Source organism: Lathyrus oleraceus, chromosome 3 (assembly GCF_024323335.1).
Source record: "Lathyrus oleraceus cultivar Zhongwan6 chromosome 3, CAAS_Psat_ZW6_1.0, whole genome shotgun sequence".
Classification (NCBI taxonomy): domain Eukaryota; kingdom Viridiplantae; phylum Streptophyta; class Magnoliopsida; order Fabales; family Fabaceae; genus Lathyrus; species Lathyrus oleraceus.
Genome location: NC_066581.1, coordinates 199,214,952 through 199,234,512, shown reverse-complemented (window position 1 = coordinate 199,234,512; position 19,561 = coordinate 199,214,952). Strand labels below are relative to the sequence as shown.

At 36.3% G+C, this 19,561-nt stretch overlaps 2 protein-coding genes across 2 annotated transcripts; both read left to right on the top strand.

Moving 5' to 3' along the window:
* Positions 1–1,844: 1,844 nt before the first annotated feature.
* On the top strand, positions 1,845–4,892 carry LOC127126263 (uncharacterized). Its single transcript, XM_051055155.1, has 5 exons — positions 1,845–2,547; positions 3,398–3,482; positions 3,603–3,772; positions 3,995–4,269; positions 4,455–4,892. The coding sequence occupies exons 1-5, from the start codon at positions 2,172–2,174 to the stop codon at positions 4,629–4,631; spliced, it is 1,083 nt and encodes a 360-aa protein (XP_050911112.1). The 5' UTR covers positions 1,845–2,171; the 3' UTR covers positions 4,632–4,892.
* Positions 4,893–5,388: 496 nt separating this feature from the next.
* LOC127126264 (PRA1 family protein F1) lies at positions 5,389–6,485 on the top strand. The gene has a single exon (XM_051055156.1). It carries the CDS (start codon positions 5,666–5,668, stop codon positions 6,263–6,265), a length of 600 nt encoding a protein of 199 aa, XP_050911113.1. The 5' UTR covers positions 5,389–5,665; the 3' UTR covers positions 6,266–6,485.
* The last annotated feature ends 13,076 nt before the right edge of the window (positions 6,486–19,561 follow it).

The following is a 19,561-nucleotide window of genomic DNA, read 5'->3' as shown; positions in this document are numbered from 1 at the left end:
AAAGATCTAGAAAATAATTTAATATAATATAAATGACATAAATATTATTAAAACTTCTAAAGAATTTCTAAAAGTTATAAATTGCTTAAAGAAATTGTTTGAGACAAAGAACCCAGGAAAGACAAAGTCATTACAAGATGAATATTTAGACAACGAAATTTTCTTACACCAAAAAGGATGTAACGAAAAAGTGTTAAAATCCTTATATATGAACAATTATGTTATATTGTTTACCCTAATAATGATAAATTATTGGATGTGTAAAAGATCCTTTAAGACCTTAAAAAAGTATTGAAAAGTAAATTAGTCCATAAGTATCATACCTCAAAAGATATTATTATTATTATTATTATTATTATTATTATTATTATTATTATTATTATTATTATTATTATTATTAGAAATCATGATACAGTACTTATGGACTGCTACCATAATTAATTTCTCCTTAAGTATCATATCTCTGAAGATAATATTATTATTATTATTATAATATTATTATTATATATTATTATATCATTATTACAAATCATGATATGTACTTATGGACTGGTACCATAATTAATTTCTCCTTAAGTACCATATCTTGCTAATATATTATTATTATATCATTATTAAATTGAGATATGGTAATATAAATATTATTATTATTATTATTAATATTATTATTATTATTATTATATTAATATAAATATTATTAATATTAAAAATTATGTTATTATTATTAATGAAAATGACATGAATTAGCAATGAGACGTCATGTTCAAGGCATGTTATTAAAAATTGTCTCAAACTGAAAAGGGATTAATGCTTAAATAAAGGATTAAAAGCCTAAATTTTAAAATAAAAATATCAAAGTTAAAAATAAAATAAGAGGACTGAAATTGAAATTAAATTTAATTATAACTAAATATCATTATTAGATAAAAAAATTATATGAAGAACCCGCACTCATATATTTCATTTACCTTATTTTTTTTATATTATAAATAATATTTTTTAGAGATAAATTAATACTGTCTCCGTTCTTTTTTAAGTGTCATTCTTTTTTAAAAAAATATATTATTTTAATTATTATTTACAAAATTCAAAATAATTTTAACTTGTCAAAATTATCTTTAAATAAAAAAAATAAAAAAAATAAATATAATAAATAATTAGAAATATTATAAATAAAAAATTACGTATTCCGTTACTGTAACGGAATAAGTAACTTTTTTTATCTTAACTTATATTATAACACACTTCAAATACATAAAGAGAATTTTAATAAAAAATAAAATATAATAAACTTTTAAATTAATTTATACTTTTTTTTATATCATCAAACATTATATAAAGATAAGATATGGTACCATTATTATATATAGTTTCTAACTTAAAATATATTTATTTGATTACCATCTTTGAAAAAATTATCAAAATTGATAAAAATAATAAATATTCTCTTCATCCCAAATTATAGTCAAATGATTGAATTGTCGGGATAATATATTACAGTGATAAATAGTCAATTTTTTAAAATAAATTATAAATTGTTTTAATCAATTGTGATTTAGAGAATCTGAAATCATTTTATAGAATTGACTTTTGAATTGAATTGATTTCTGAATTAAATAGATTGATACAGTAAATCGAATATGAAAACTAAAAAAGCCAATTTTATAAAATTACACCTAATACTTCTTTTTTAATATAAAATTAATTAGAATAAAAATTCGTATAAATTAGGAGCGAAGAAATATTTAATTAAAAATGATATAAAGAAAAAATTGTTATTATTAGTAATTCAAATACTAATATTCCAAAGAATCATTCGAAATTGTTGACGGCATAAACTTCAAGCTAGGTTGTTTGTTGGTGGGTCATCCACGGTGTCATGTCTTTCTGTTGAATGTAAATCGAAACCGCTTCTCTGTCTCTTTCTCTATCCTCGTCAAATCTCCCCACGATCCTATCCAATCTAATCCTTAACGTCACAATCACCCTCCTCTTCCGCCCTCCTTTCCGCTATACACCTTCCCCTATTCTATGATTTTCTCTTTTTTTGTCATATAATTTCTTATACCCCACAACACCATCGATAACCCTTTGCTTTTTTCTCAACTGGGTTTAACAAATTTTCCGCTAATTTTTATTGGGTCATCCCAAAGTTTTAAACTTTATTAATAATGGTGACGAAGAATCTGGGGATGCTTCATTATGTATTAGATCATGTTTATGGAGCATTCATGCATAGAACTAAGATCAGTACTCCGTTTTTCTCAAGAGGATGGGGAGGTACAAAACTAGATATGCTTGAGAAGATGATCAACCAGTTGTTCCCTGTTTTGGGGGCACAGAATTGGCCTCCTGTTGAGATTCAACCCGTTTGGAAAACTGTTTGGGAGACTAGAACGGCTTGTTTGAGAGAAGGGGTTTTCAGAACACCTTGTGAGGATCAACTTCTTGGTGCATTGCCACCTGAGAGTCACATTGCAAGGGTTGCTTTTCTCATGCCAAAGAGTGTTCCGACTCATAGAATGTCTTGTGTTGTTCATCTTGCAGGTATTGTTACTTTGATTGTATTCTGATCAGTTTTGAATTTTTAGGTATCATGTTTTTATTTCATTCTCAAGTCTGTATATCTTTCTTGAATTGCTTGGAGTTGGAAATTTTTGTTGGATCTGTTACTTTGTTAAAGTTGATTGTTTAGACTAGACATGGTAGTCCTGTTGCAAAAGATATGGGTAGAGCTTATGGAACATGTCCATAAGCTGTTTATCTTTTGTCACAAATATAGCTTATATGATTAGTCTTTATGCTATAGGCGCTTAATTGGGTTGTTTATCCAAACAGGGCTCATGTCCTTCTGTTTTGACTTCATCATTGAACCATTTATTTCTGTAATGCTATCTTTTGTTCTTTACTATCATACTCCTTTCAAGTTGCAAAGCCCAAGTTTAGGACATTGTTTGATGTCAGCACAATACATTGAATGTTATTCTCCATGAATTGTTCGTTTACATGCAAAACAAGAATAGACTGTTTAAGGTATTTAACTTAGTTGCTTATGCGGATGAAAAGTATAGTTTTTTTTTTCTTTCTCTAGAATTTCACATTGTGAAAGAGTTAAGTAATTGAGCTGAGAGAATAGTGATGATCGCACTTGTGAAAACCATGAACTAACTATTTTCTGTTAATTTTATGGTTTAACCTTTTTCTTCTATATCATTGAATTACTCTTTGCATGAAAAGCACGATTTGAATAAAAAAAATTGTAAGCTTGAAAAGTTTGTATTACTGAGAATAATTATTCTGCATAAAAACTAGAAGATTATTCTTCTTTCAAGCTTTGATTATGTCTCTTAGACATTTCTGTTTTGTTTAAATGTTGTATTTGTTTTTCCCCATGCAGGAACTGGTGACCATACATTTGAAAGAAGACTGCGTCTTGGTGGTCCATTGGTTAAGGAAAACATCGCAACCATGGTGCTTGAGAGGTCAGGGTCGCTTTTTTAATGATCTTATTTCGAAATTAATAAAACCGTCTTTTTTGGGGGGTTTGAACTAGTCATATTTAATATTTGTTCTGTATTCTGATCTGATTTATGCAATTGCAGTCCATTCTATGGTCAAAGACGTCCTATGCTGCAGCGCGGTGCAAAACTTTTGTGTGTAAGTGACTTGCTTATATTAGGAAGAGCAACTATCGAAGAGGCGCGCAGTCTCTTACACTGGTTGGACTCTGAGGCTGGTTTCGGCAAAATGGGTGTCTGCGGTCTTAGTATGGGTAAGACTGGTTCAGAATGCATACTAAAGCTAACACCATTTTTTATGTTCAGTCCTATTTAAGTTTGAGTTATGCTAATTCATTGCTTGAACCAATTCTTCTTGAGATGTAATAACACTGTTTACACTTTGTCTCACGAGTTGCAAATGAAACTAGTTTAACATATAGAATCTCTTGGCTTTTCCGTTTATATAATCTTGGCAATATCTTTATGAACTCTAGGAGGAGTACATGCCGCAATGGTTGGATCACTCCACCCGACACCTGTTGCAACACTCCCTTTTCTCTCACCACATTCGGCGGTTGTGGCATTCTGTGAGGGGATTTTAAAGCACGGCACTGCATGGGAAGCACTGAGAAATGACCTTGCAACCGAGAAAGTTGCAATGACTCTCGAGGAGGTAAGAGAACGGATGAGAAACGTGTTGTCGCTCACAGATGTCACACGCTTCCCAATTCCTAAAAACCCCGACGCTGTAATCCTTGTCTCCGCGACTGTAAGTTCTGTATCTCATCATCACCTTGTGAATGTGTACATGTACAACGATTTTTTTTTCAAATAGCTTTTTCCATTTTCATCGTTGTGTCAATCTTTGTGATTATCTTGTATTGTTAAATTTCTCGATTCTATCAATTTGCCATTGTATTGCTCCTCCTAATCACTGTCAGCATTGTTCTGTAGGATGATGGATACATTCCGAAACACTCGGTCCTAGAACTGCAGAAAGCCTGGCCAGGTTCTGAAGTAAGATGGGTCACAGGCGGGCATGTCTCGTCCTTCCTTCTCCATAATGACGAGTTTCGAAGAGCCATTGTTGACGGCCTTGATAGATTACCATGGAAAGAATCTCCATTGTAATAATAGAGTTATAGAGTTATTGCGGGCGAAGAAGCTATTTATTCTGTACCATTAATTGATTGATCTCGTGGTTTTCCCTCCTATACTCATCAAATCAAAGCTTGTAACATGCATAGTTCATCCCTCTGAACTCCTTCCCCAAATGAAAAGGGAAAGTCTGTACATTATCATCTAGAACATGTAGATTAATGTTGTTTTTGAATAAGATAAAGTGGATGGGAATTCTTATGTCCTTATAAAAAAAATCCATTACTTGAGCTACTTTTCTAGCCCTTTAATGTATTGACTTGAAAAAAGATCAATATTGATAGCATTATAGTGACTTTGTGCCAAGAAATTGACTGAAAACAATGTTTGAAACAACTAAGAAGGTGCCTAATTAATTAATATATTGGACTTTTCTTTATGGACTTTTCCTTAAAATATTGATAGCATGAAGACTTGTAGTAATTTTTGAAAGACTATTTCTTTCAATATCTTAAAGATAATTAGTTGAAAAATAGATTCTTAAAATTGAATGAACTTTTGCCGAACTTACTAATAAGAAAACTGGGTTACCAGTATCAAAAAGTTGATTTTTTGCTCTTGTAAACTAGATATAGCAAAACACTTATAAGCTCAACCATTTCTTCAACATATTGAACAATATAACATAACAGTAAGTTGTAGAATAGAAGCTTAATTACGTGCTTCTATTTTAACTTTTTTTTAAAGTATCTTTATTTGTTTAGTAGATAGATAGTAATATAGACAAACTATAAGGGCCAAATAAAATTTGACGTGCAAATTATTCTATGATAATATTTGACTTAGTCTTCCACTAGTATTTAATTTTTTAAGTCTTCAAGCTACTGTCACCAGAGAATTTGATATCTCCTCTTTCAACTTGATTCTATATAAGTATCTGAATTAAAGAGATTCAAGTTATATATATCAACATAGCTTTTGTAAAACATTAGTTGCTCATCAGAAGCACTTTTTGAACTGAACCATTATTTGATTTTCCAGTTTCCAGTTTCCACTTCAAAGCTTTCATGGCAAACCTCGGAACCACACAAAGAATACCAACGTCCTTCAAACCTTCATCCCTAACAACTACCGCGTCTGAACCAAAAGGACCGCATGAAAAACCATTTGCTGATTTCAAATTCTACTGTCCAATTAACATTCCCTTAACAGCAGAAGCTGCGGCGTCTCGTATCGTAAGAAACTTAGGGAATTTGGGGTTATACTACACACTCTTTATTTGGATCATACTCTTCATAACCCTCATACCTTGTCGAAAAGTGTCCTTGATTCTGTTGGTTATTATGACTTATGTGACAACCGTTTATTGTTTAATATTAAGATCGTTTCCTAATTCAGTTTTGCTGCATAGAATCATAGATAAAAGGGTTATATTGAGTTTGCTATTTATTGCAACTGCAATTCAGCTGATTTTGACAGATGCAGGTATTCATTTTGCAGTTACTATGACTTGTAGTGTGCCGGTTGTTTTGCTTCATGCAGTTTTGTGGGCTAGTAGTTGCGAATTTTCCTATGAAACGGAGGAAGAAGGCTCTCGTAAAGAAGAATTGGCTCCTCTTACGAGCGGCCATAATGATAGCGAAGCTCAGAACTCGGACGCAGTTTGACTTATTTATGAGAAATCATCGTGTTGCAACTCTAATTTAAGAAATTAAGATGCTGTTTGATTTAAATGTCTGTAGAATAGTTGCTTTTCCTTAAATTTTGTAGAACTCTGCAAGGAAATGATCATAAGATGGCATATATGCCGTGTTTGTAATGAGCATGAATACGTGTGCAAAATATCTATACAATTATCTTGAATAAAACTTGAAGACAATTGTTTGATCTGTTTTTCTTTTTATGCAATTCTTATCGCGCGGGCAAGCGATTTAGTAACAATCTCCAACCGAAAAATTGGACTTTTCGACTGCATATTTGTATTCCACGGATTTACAAATGCTTTCTTCAAATCACTCTCTACCTCATTCTGATTTGCTGCTGAGTTCAGTATCTTGTAACACAATTTGACCCAGAAACCATTTCCTTTGTCAGGAAACCACAGACACACCTCCTTTCCTGTTCTGCGCGGTTCATTTTTTCAAATAATTATGGGTGTCGCCGTGTCAGTGTTAGGACCATGTTCGGGGTGTCCGTGCTTCATAGGTAACAATTTCTTCAATTCTGTATACTGGTTTTGCAGCTTAGGAATTAGCTCGGGTTCTGCATTTTCAACTCTCCAGCTCGAACCATAGCCATCCCAGCGCCCCGTATCTGCTATACTTCTGTTATGAAGTAGAGATACTGAGAAAACTCCTGAAAAAACTTCCTGTAATGTACTACCAATCCATTTATCTCTCCAAAACAGACATGTTTTTTCCATTACCAAGTCTAAATGCTATCTAGTACTTATGAACCAGTTTCGGTCATACAACAAATTTCCAACTAGGATAGAATATCTTTCTGTTAACTGATATCTTGCATATCACTTGTATATATATTTAATGGCTTTTTCCTTTTCTATCCTTAGAGTGTGGATAATGTAATATAAATAGTCAATCACATTCTGTTTTACACAGTTAGTTATCAATAACAAACTTTCTGTTATCTTCTTCTTCTTGGATATTGCTTGTTTTCCATTTTCTCCATATGAGCATTGCTGTAATCTGTTTTGCCACTGCACTGTTTCATATGGACATTGATATGGTATCAGAGCCTCACCAGCTCTGGTAGCCATTGTCCTTCTCCTTCCTTCTCCAACCAACTGCATTTCTGGTTTTTCTTGTAGATTCTTGTTTCCTCCCAATCTCGGTTTCCATGGCTAACCAGAGCTTCACCGATTTTTTCACAAATTCGTCGAATCCGTATTACCTGCATCCGAATGAAAACCCATCAATTGTCCTCGTTACACCTCTTCTTGATGATAAAAATTATCATACTTGGGCGAGATCGATGCACATTGCGTTAATCTCCAAGAACAAGGATAAGTTCGTCGACGGTACACTCACAAAACCTCATGTTTCTTATCCCTTATACGCCCCTTGGATTCGGTGCAACACAATGGTTCTGGCATGGATTCACCATTCTATTTCTGAATCTATTGCTAAGTCTGTGTTGTGGATCGAAAGCGCAGCTAGCGTATGGAAGAATTTGCAGCTCAGTTTTTCGCAAGGTGATATTTTCCGCATTTCAGATATTCAAGAAGATCTATACAAATTTCGTCAAGGTTCCCTTGATGTTTCAAACTATTTCACTCAATTGAAGGTCATGTGGGATGAACTCGAGAATTATCGTCCCGTACTAGCATGTTCTTGCGCAATACCGTGTTCTTGTGGTGCCATTGGTTCAATCAAAAATTACAGAGAGCAAGATTATGTTATCAGGTTTCTTAAAGGATTGAATGAAAAGTTTACACATTCCAAATCCCAAATAATGATGATGCAGCCTCTTCCCACCATTGACAAAGCCTTTTCATTGGTGATTCAACAAGAAAGAGAGATAAACTATGCAGGATCATCCATGGTCATTCCCACTGTTTCAACCGCCGAAGAATCAACTGCATTTCAGCTTCACAATTCTCATTCAGCACATGCTAATGGCAAGAATGACCAATTTTTCAGAGGCAAGCCACAAAGTGGAGCTCGAGGACACAATCGTGTTTGCACACATTGTGGGAGAACTAATCACACAGTTGAGACTTGTTTCCTTAAGCATGGATATCCACCTGGCTTCAAAGGCAAAGGTAAAAACCAATCTTCTAATACTTCAAATCAGAATGTTGTTTCATCTGTTCATGCAGGGTCAGACGAATCTCAACCAAGTTTTGGTTTTACACAAGATTAATACAACAGCATTTTGGCCTTAATCCAACAATCCCAACTCACACCTCAAGCCAACTCCATATCCTCATTCCCATTTGGCCTAAATTCCCATGCTTACAATGATCATGGTAAGAACCCTAATCTATGGATATTTGATACTGGTGCAACAGACCATATTGCCTATGACTTAACTTCCTTTTAATCATATAAACACATTATTCCAGTCCATGTTAGTTTACCAGATAGTTCTCAAATTATTGCTTCTATGTATGGTAATATAGTTTTATCTCCCACCCTCACTCTTCATAATGTCCTCTATATTCCCACTTTCCATGTTAACTTACTCTCTATTGCTAAACTTGTCAATAGCAATGACTGTCATGTTAACTTCACTGCTAATTCTTGTACCATTCTGCAGAACCATTCCAAGGCAGTGATTGGTACAGCTAACCTGCAAAGAGGACTGTATGTACTTGATGCTACTCCTCAATCACAAGCCCTTCATTCTAATGCTGCTTCCTCTTGTAATCCTTGGCACATAAAATTAGACCACATATCTAATGATGGTTTAAAATACATTTCCAAAGCTTTCCCTTTTATCCCTTATGTACACAATAATACTCCCTGTGATTCTTGTCATTTTGGCAAACAAAAGAAACTTTCATTTCCTAACAACACTACTGTTACTTCCTTTCCTTTTGAAATACTACATGCTGACTTATGGGGGCCTTTTGCCACCACCTCTACATTGGGACATGGATATTTTTTAACCTTGGTTGATGACTATACTAGGTATACATGGACTATATTCCTCAAAACCAAAGACCAAACAAAGAATAGCTTAATACAGTTTGTAGCGTACATTGAGACTCAATTCAAAACTTCTTTAAAATGTCTTAGATCTGACAATGGAAGTGAGTTTATAGACCTTACTAATTACCTTCTATCCAAAGGTATCATTCACCAAAAGTCATGCATTGAAACACCCCAACAGAATGGGGTAGTGATCGGGAAAATAGCAAGTGTACTATTTTGCCTTTTATAGTAATAATGGGGAAATTCCCCGAATGTCGATCTCAAGGACTGCACGTTAATATTGAGTTTAAATTATAATTCAATTAAACAAAAAGTATTAAGTTGATTTTTAAGTGTAAAAATATAATAATAACAGTAAAGGTAAAGAAGGATGAAAATAAGGGTTTATAGAGAAAAAGGAACAATGCCAGGGAAGGTATATGATTTATCCCTGTAACAACTCTGAGTTACTATTGCATCAACAAATACCAATAAGTACCAGTTCTCAAGGGTATTTTCTCCCAAGTCCTTGGTGAGAAAACCTTTAATCAATCTACCATAATCCCTATGTCCATAGCCAATTAGGGTGAAGTTAAGCTGTATAATATCAAGAATACTCTGGTTCATACAGGGTATCCCTAGTCCTAGGTGATATTTACTGTAGAGTAACCTTATGAAAACCTTATCAATGGCGGTCTAGCCTAATTGATAACCACAAATCAATCTCCATTGGTCCGAAAGAGAAAGCAATAAACACATCAAAAGGTTACCGTAAACAAAATATTATAAATGCAAATGCAAATTCAAATTCATTACAATTCTAAATCAGGGACACCCCCCTAGCATTGGGGGGTTTAGCTACTCATATTGTTTAAAACCAATTCAAGATAAAAATTACACATTACAAGTATTTGGATGACTTTGATCTTCAATCGCTCCCGCTCATGAATCTCTTCAGCTCTCCAAATGCCTTGATCTCTGTAATACATGATTGCTTCACAATACTGTGGTTTGCCGTATTCCATGATCTTTGCTCTTGCAAAAACTCTTCTTATATAGTGAAAATCCCTTGGCAGAAGGTGGAAATCTCCAAAATATCCATGCAGCTCAAGCCCGGTGAAAAAGCCCGAAAATTGGAAAATTAGCGTTTTAGGCTGACACGGGCAGTGTCAGCTGACACGGGTGGCAGTGTCGGGCTGACACGGACCGTGTCAGCTGACATGGGCGGCCGTGTCAGACCATTGCCTTGTTATTTCCTTGCCGACACACCCTAGATGGCCTGACACGGCCGTGTCAGGCTGACACGGGCGGGCGTGTCAGACCACTGTTTTGGGCTTTTCTTGTACCTTCTTGGCCTTCCTCCTGACACGGCCCGTGTCAGGTGACACGGGTGGCCGTGTTAGGCCTCCTGAACTGGAAAATCTTCTTTTTTCGAACGCCAAAACTTTCCACTCTCTCGCATTGAGTCCATTGGATCTTCTCCGTGGACCTGGAGGGCATAAAAACGAAAATCGACGCGTAAAATCACAAAAACACAAAATAAAACTGACAATTAATAAAATTGCTTAAATAACTTACGGGAATGAAAATTAATTTTAAAGGCACCATAATGCGTACACAGTGTCTCAAAGTTCTTGGTTTCTTGTCGGATAAGCAACAAAAATATAGTGAAAATGGTGACCGATCACAACCCCAAACTTAGCTCATTGCTTGTCCTCAAGTAGTGTCCTATACGACAAAGTGTCACTTCCCAAAATTTGTATTCTTACCATGATACTCCTGAGATCTTTCGCCAACGCCTTCACTCTCCCTTTTATAGTTCCTGCTTTTCCTAATGAGTTTTCAGCCGTACTTCCTCATCGAGGTACCGCTTCACCTGTCAGCTTACATCACACTTTCACCAAGTCTCTCGGGGTTAAAGTGTTTTCACTCCTAACACTTGGTAAGGAACATGTGGTTCGAGAACTTGCTAGTTGTTGTGCTATCTGCCCTAGTTGAACTTCAAGATTCTTTAGAGAGGCGGTGGTGTTTTTCTGATTGTTTCTAGTCTCTTCTTCAAATTGCCTATTTTGAGTTGTCATGTTTTCAATGGAAATCTCCCAGTCTGCTTTCCTTTGAGCTTGTTATTGTTGTTGTTGTTGTTGATATTGAGTCTGATATTGACCTTGACCCTGTTATGGAACATCCCCTTTCTGATCTTTCCAGGAGAAGTTTGGATGATTCTTCCAACCTGGATTGTAAGTGTTAAAGTAGGGGTTATTTTGCTGTAAGAATTTTATCCCTTCAATTTGTTGAGGAGTTGCAACGCAATACACAGTGTGGTGAGGTCCATTACATATTTCACAAGTGATGGTCTGAGCAGGTTGAATTTGAGCTACCTGTTGAGTACCTATATTCATTGCTTTCAATTTCTTCTCCACTTCAGCAGCGATTGTATCTTCCAAACGGATTTTATTTGCTTCCACTTTCAGGTCAATGACTCCTTCAGGTTTGCTTGTACACCTATCATATAATTCCAGATGCTCATTTGCGGCTATCGCTTCAATGATCCTTTTAATACCGGTGGCTGTTGAGAAATTTGTTGATCCACCGGCTGCTGTATCAATTAACTGTTTTGTATTTATTTTCAGCCCATTCACAAACATCTGCATTTGTTCAGTCTGATCCATATTATGAGTTGGGCATGCTACCAGGACCCTCTTGAATCTTTTGTAGGTATCTCCCAACGAATCACCATCTTTCTGTTTGAAGTTAAAGATTTCATACCTTTTTCTCAGAAATACTGATGCGGGAAAATACTCATTTAAGAAAGTTGTTTCCATCTCTTCCCATGAGGTAATACTGTCAACTGGAAGAGAGTAAAACCACTATTCCGCCTCTTCAGATAAAGTGAACAGGAACATTCTTAACTTCTTTGCTTCATCGGTGTGACCGTCAATTTTCAAAGTAGTACTCAAGGTCAAGAATCTCTGCAGGTGCTTGTTGGCATCTTCATTAACCTTTCCGGTGAAAGATTTTCTCTCAAGTTGATTGATTATGCTGGGATGTAGTTGAAAGTTCGTCACATTCACCGGTTGGTTGACAATGGTCAATCTACCACCCAGTGCATTTGCCCTTCCATAGTCACCTAGGAGTCTTTCCTGAGGTGAAGGCGGTGGAACTAGAGGAATTTCAGCCATACTTTCTTTTTCTGAATCTGAGTGATCAGAGGGAACTTCTTCTTTGGAATCCAATCTAGCGTTTCTACGTCTCCGGTGAAGGGTTCTCTCAATTTCTGCGTCAAAAAGAAATTTTGCTAAGGGCTCTCCTCGCATACACAGATTAGTGAATGAAAATATATAAATGACAAAAAAATAATTTTATTGCAGTGCAATAAAATTTTAATTGAACTTAAAATTAAACTCTATATTTTGGCAGTCCCCGGCAACGGCGCCAAAAACTTGATCGAGAAAATAGCAAGTGTACTATTTTGCTTTTTATAGTAATAATGGGGAAATTCCCCGAATGTCGATCTCAAGGACTGCACGTTAATATTGAGTTTAAATTATAATTCAATTAAACAAAAAGTATTAAGTTGATTTTTAAGTATAAAAATATAATAATAACAGTAAAGGTAAAGAAGGGTGAAAATAAGGGTCTATAGAGAAAAAGGAACAATGTCAGGGAAGGTGTATGATTTATCCCTGTAACAACTCTGAGTTACTATTGCATCAACAAATATCAATTACTACTAGTTCTCAAGGGTATTTTCTCCCAAGTCCTTGGTGAGAAAACATTTAATCAATCTACCCTAATCCCTATGTCCATAGCCAATTAGGGTGAAGTTAAGCTGTATAATATCAAGAATACTCTGGTTCATACAGGGTATCCCTAGTCCTAGGTGATATCTACTGTAGAGTAACCTTATGAAAACCTTATCAATGGCGGTCCAGCCTAATTGATAACCACAAATCAATCTCCGTTGGTCCGAAAGAGAAAGCAATAAACACATCAAAAGGTTACCGTAAACAAAATATTATAAATGCAAATGTAAAGTCAAATTCATTACAATTCTAAATCAGGTACACCCCCCCCCCCAGCATTGGGGGGTTTAGCTACTCATATTGTTTAAAACCAATTCAAGATAAAAATTACACATTACAAGTAATTGGATGACATTGATCTTCAATTGCTCTCGCTCATGAATCTCTTCAGCTCTCCAAATGCCTTGATCTCTGTAATACTTGATTGCTTCACAATACTGTGGTTTTCCGTATTCCAAGATGATCTTTACTCTTGCAAAAACTCTTCTTATATAGTGAAAATCCCTTGGCAGAAGGTGGAAATCTCCAAAATGTCCATGCAACTCAAGCCCGGTGAAAAAGCCCGAAAATTGGAAAATTAGCGTTTTAGGCTGACACGGGCAATGTCAGCTGACACGGGTGGCAGTGTCAGGCTGGCACGAGCCGTGTCAGCTGACACGGGCGGCCGTGTCAGACCACTGCCTTGTTATTTCCTTGCTGACACACCCTAGGTGGCCTGACACGGCCGGCCGTGTCAGACCACTGTTTTGGGCTTTTCTTGTACTTTCTTGGCCTTCCTCCTGGCACGGGTGGCAGTGTCAGACCTCCTGAACTGGAAAATCTTCTTTTTTCGAATGCCAAAACTTTCCACTCTCTCGCGTTGAGTCCATTGGATCTTCTCCGTGGACCCGGAGGGCCTAAAAATGACAACCGGCGCGTAAAATCACGAAAACACAAAATAAAACTGACAATTAATAAAATTGCTTAAATAACTTACAGGAATGAAAATTAACTTTAAAGGCACCATAATGTGTACACAGTGTCTCAAAGTTCTTGGTTTCTTGTCGGATAAGCAACAAAAATATAGTGAAAATGGTGATCGATCAGGTAGTAGAGAGGAAACACCAACACATATTAAATGTAGCTAAAACCCTTTTGTTTCACTCTTCAATTCCATTAAACATGTGGAATTTCTGTATCCAACATGTTATACATCTCATAAACCGCCTTCCTACTCCCCTACTGCAACTCAAAAGTCCTTATGAATTGCTACATAAACATCCTCCCATTCTCATTCACTTAAAAGCCTTTGGATGTTTAAGCTATGCCACTTCATTACAAGCTCACAAAACCAAATTTGCACCTAGAGCTAGAAAAGCTATTTTTCTTGGTTTCAAGGAAGGGACTAAGGGATATATTCTCTATGATTTACAACACCACAATATCTTTATGTCTAGACATGTAGTTCTTTTTGACACTTACTTCCCCTTTAAAACTCCTAATACATCTGCACCTGAACCTGAAAACACAACTCTCATGGCATGTCCCACCTATGATGATCCATCTATCCAACCTATTTCCTCTTCCACAACTCATGACAGGATTTCACCTCAATCCCATATACAGCCTGCTGTTGATACACCTCAGCAGTTGGTAATTAATGACCAGTCCCACATCAGTCCAAATTTACAACCTGTCATGAATGACCAGTCCCACATCAGTCCAAATTTACAACCTGTCATGAATGACTTTTCACAAATGTCTCACTCTAGCACTTTGTTGGATGCACATAGGTCTGATAATCAAACTATTCCTATTATAACTTCTTTAACACCTTTATCATTACCTAATGGACAATCCCATATTCCCCCTGCTACAACTGTTTCCCCTGCTACAATTGTTTCCTCTGCTGTACCCACCACAACACAACAGCCTGCTACCACTGAAGAACCACATGTCCCCTTACCTGAACCAGAGCTAGCAACTAATGCTGAGATGTTACATAATCGAAATTCTACTAGAGTTTCTCATCCTCCAAGTTATCTTGCAGATTACCATTGCTATAACACCATACATCATTCTCCTATCTCTCTTAAAACCAAACCAAAACTTTCCACTATTGCATATCCCTTATCCTCTGTGTTGACTTATGATCATTGTTCTCCCTCTTATAAACACTATTGCCTTGCCATATCATCTCATGTTGAACCAAAGACCTTTAACCAAGCCAATAAACATGATTGTTGGAAGAAGGCAATGGATGCAGAGTTGATTGCTCTTGAGGAAAACCATACTTGGCAGATTGTTGATCTACCTCATGGAAAAACACCCATAGGATGCAGATGGGTTTATAAAATCAAGCATAAGGCAGATGGCTCCATTGAAAGATTTAAAGCCAGGCTGGTGGCAAAGGGGTATACACAAATGGAGGGTATTGATTACTTTGACACATTCTCTCATGTAGCCAAGATTACTACAATCAGAGTTCTTTTATCATTAGTTGCTGCTAAAGGTTGGCACTTAGAACAACTAGATAAGAATAATGCCTTCCTTCATGGTGATTTACATGAAGAGGTATATATGACTCTCCCTCCTGGTTTATCTGGATATGGTAAATCTAAGGTGTGCAAACTGCAGAAGTCTTTATATGGCCTCAAACAGGCCAGCAGGCAATGGTATTCCAAACTATCCACTTTCCTTATTTCTCTTGGATACATACAATCTCATGCTGACCATTCACTTTATGTTAAGAAATCCAAACATGAATTCACTGCACTATTGGTCTATGTAGATGATGTGGTACTGGCATGTAATTCATTGTCTGAGATTCAACAGGTTAAACACCTCTTGAATCAAAAGTTTCGAATTAAAGATCTTGGTCAGCTACGTTTCTTTTTAGGATTTGAGATTGCTAGATCCCCTATTGGCATTTTTCTTAATCAAATAAAATATGCTCTTGAACTCTTGGAAGATGCTGGTCTCTTGGCAGCAAAACCTTCTGCAGTTCCTTTCAACCCAACCTTGAAATCATCAGATGATGAAGGCAATGTTTTAGAGGATCCTTCTGTATATAGAAGGTTAATTGGCAGGTTGATTTATCTCATCAACTCCCGCCCTGACATTGCATTTGTTGTACAACATGTGAGTCAATACGTATCCAAGCCACGTGCTCCTCATTATCAGGCTGCCATTCAAATTCTCAGGTACCTCAAATTTGTCCTGGCCAAAGGCATTTTCTTCTCATCCAACAGCAAACTACAAATTTTTGGCTTTGCTGATTCTGACTGGGCTAGATGCCCTGATACCAGGAAATCAGTCACTGGATGTTGTGTTATGTTAGGCTCCTCCTTATTATGCTGGAAATCTAAAAAGCAACACACAGTTTCTCGTTCTTCCACTGAGGCTGAGTATCGTGCTTTAGCTTCTATCACTTGTGAATTACGATGGTTACATTTCCTATTTCAAGATTTCCTGGTTCACTTTGAGCAACCTGCATCTGTGTTTTGTGACAGCAAGTCTGCAGTTTACTTAGCGCATAATCCTACGTTTCATGAACGTAGCAAACACATTGAATTGGATTGTCACGTCATACGGGAAAAGATAAATTCAAAACTTATTCATCTTCTTCCTATTTCGACACATAACCAGTTAGCAGACATTTTTACTAAACCTCTTCATTCACCATCCTTGAAGAACAGTTTGGTCAAGTTGGGAGTTTGTACCATCCACTGCCTAACTTGAGGGGGGCTGTTAACTGATATCTTGCATATCACTTGTTGAAGGTGAGAAAAACAAGAAAGGGGGGGTTTGAATTGTTTGAAAAATAAGCGCTTTTGCAAAATGAAATCACACAATGATTTTATACTGGTTCGCTTATAACACAAAGCTACTCCAGTCCACCCGGCCAAGGTGATTTCGCCTTCAACAAGGACTTAATCCACTAATCTTGAAAGATTACAAACAACCCCTAAGAGAGAAGAAAATCTCTTAGTCCTCTCAAGTCTACAGACTACAAAGAGTCACTTGAGGAAATCAAATAAAAATAAGATACAAGATGTGTAATCTAGAGTGCTTCTAAGAAAGCAAATATTACAAACTTAAGAACAAATTTTTCACTTGATAAGCAAAAGCTTAGTGAAATTCTTTGAAGAACAAAGATGTTTTTCTTGAGCGTGATATAATTTCAGTATAGTTTTGGCTAGTGATTTCTTATTTTTGCTGAATGAGATTTCTTCTCTATTTATAGGAGTTGAAGTAGAGTTGAAGTAGCGTTGAATCTGTTGGATATTGAGATGTAGTTACGCCATTCCATTTATAGCTTCTGCAGTAGACTTTTTCTCTTAGAAGTGACTACTTACCACAATTAGTATCTTCTCTCTTGGAAGTGGAGATTAACGTCTCTTTCTAATTGAGGAAATCCATTTGCAGAACTTTAACTTGGCTTAAACGTTACTTCATCATGATTAACAATTCTGATTAGAGTCTTTGTGTATCTGGAGAAATCTGGCTTCTGATGTTATCTCTTGAAAGTTCAGATGGCGCTGATAACTTCAGAATTTACAGAAGGCATTTGTTCAGAGTCAGAGCTTCTAGACTTTACTTCATGTTCAGATGCTTCTGATACTTTGTAGTTTTGTCCAGATTCAGAGCTTCTTGAATGAGATTCCTCTTTAGATGCTTCTGAAACTTGAGATTTTGCATCTGATCTTGTTTTGCATCTGATGACATCATCAGATTTATTTCTTCTTTCTATAGAACCCTGCACACTTAGAAACTTTTCGTTAGGGTGCCATTTTTGGTTTCATCCTTTGTTATCATCAAAATCATGGAAACTGTTGTAGAACAATTTTTGTTCTTACAATCTCCCCCTTTTTGATGATGACAAAACAAATAAAATTATCAGATGAAACATGAAAAATATTAGATCAGATAGACAAAAGCTCCCCCTGAGTTAGTACTAGGGAGTTCAGAAGTTCTTACCAGAGCTTTCCTAGCAATAAGATTTCTGAAAGCTTTCTGCAATTTCTTAATTTTAATGTTAGAGTTATTTAATCAGAGCTATTATTTAATCAGAGCTATTTATATTAGAACTATTTCTATAATTGTTGCAGAATGCTTAAGGTTTTAGACATAATTTTCATCAGAGCTATTTAATAATTTCTCCCCCTTTTTGGCATAATCAAAAAGGCATAAAAATAAAAAGAGTAATAAAGAGAAAAACAATTCATTAAAAAGCACAAAGGCAAACAACAGTCAAAACATCAGATTCAAAGACGAATATCAGAGCTAAAAAGAAGACAGAAGCAAAAACATTAGGCAAGCAAACACAAAAAAATCCTAAGTGCCTAAGGGTTTGGAGGTTGAGGAAGTCTCTGAAGCAACATGGCAAACATGTTCTGGATGTTTTCATTCAAAGCATCTTGCTTGTCCATCCTGGCACGTAGCTCATTCTGATCTTTCTTGATCTCTTGCTGATCTTGCTTGATCTCCTTCAGAGTGTTAAGAATCAGAGGGATCGCAGAGGAAGACTCCCTCTGAATCAGAGCTTGCTGAGCTTCAGCTTCAGCAGCAGCTTGGGCTTCTGCATCTGCCTGAGCCTTGGCTTCAGCTTCCTTAATCCTTAGAAGTTCTGCTTCCTTTGCCATTCGTTCTTCTTCCAACCTCTTGGCTTCTTCTGCTTCCTTGGCCAACCTTTCTTCCTCTAATCTCTTAGCCTCAGCTTCTCTAGCCAGTCTCTCTTGGAGTCTTTCCTCAGAGTCTCTGATGTAGCCATTTCTGACTTGTTCAGAGATACTCTTCAGCCTATAAGACTCAGAGGTCATCCAACTAATGACTCTGTTCCAGTGTGTCCTAACAGATTTAGGATCATCACTAACTTCAGAGTTTTTAGCCAGAGACTTAATCTTCTGGACTGAAGCTTCTGCAACCTGTATAATGGCCTCCTCAAGGGTAGGTATGGTAAGTTCAGGTTCAGGTTCAGGTGAATGAGGTGGAGAGTTTTGAGGGCTGAGATTTAGAGGTTGAGGTTCAGTTTGTTGAGGTTCAGATTCTGCTTGAAGTTCAGAATCTGCGTCTGGTTGAAGACTGGGGGATGAAGCATATAGTGGATTTAGGTCTAATGGGTCAGAGTCTGGTCCAGGTACAGCGGGAATAAATGGTGGAGTGATATTAGAGGTGAAGGGATCAGATGGTTGAGTTTCAGAGGGTAAGGTTGTTGTTTGTTGTGGTGGAAGTGAAGTTTGGAGGGGAGAGGTTACTTCAGATTGTCTTGAGGGTTGTGGAGCGAAATTTTTAGCATAAATTTCAGCTATTGTTGGGGAGTTTGGGTCAGAGTGTTCTTGGTCAGAGGACTCTTGGTCAGAGAACTCTTGGTCAGAAGAAGGGGAAAGGTAAGGGGTGATTCATATTCAGAGGATGAGGAAGAGCTGTGGTGATATAGTTGATTAGGGTCAGAGGTTGTTGTGAAATTACGAGCAATTTTTAGAACAGGTGGAGGTTGAGAGGTTCTGATGGTTGAAGGAGGGAT

What these genes read in the sequence shown, in the direction of transcription:
- LOC127126264 (XM_051055156.1), top strand. Translation starts at nt 5,666, where the DNA reads ATGGCAAACCTCGGAACCACACAAAGAATACCAACGTCCTTCAAACCT.
- LOC127126263 (XM_051055155.1), top strand. Translation starts at nt 2,172, where the DNA reads ATGGTGACGAAGAATCTGGGGATGCTTCATTATGTATTAGATCATGTT. An exon ending in TTGTGTTGTTCATCTTGCAG is followed by an intron (nt 2,548 to 3,397) that starts GTATTGTTACTT and finishes TTCCCCATGCAG; the next exon opens with GAACTGGTGACCATACATTT. An exon ending in TGTCTGCGGTCTTAGTATGG is followed by an intron (nt 3,773 to 3,994) that starts GTAAGACTGGTT and finishes TATGAACTCTAG; the next exon opens with GAGGAGTACATGCCGCAATG.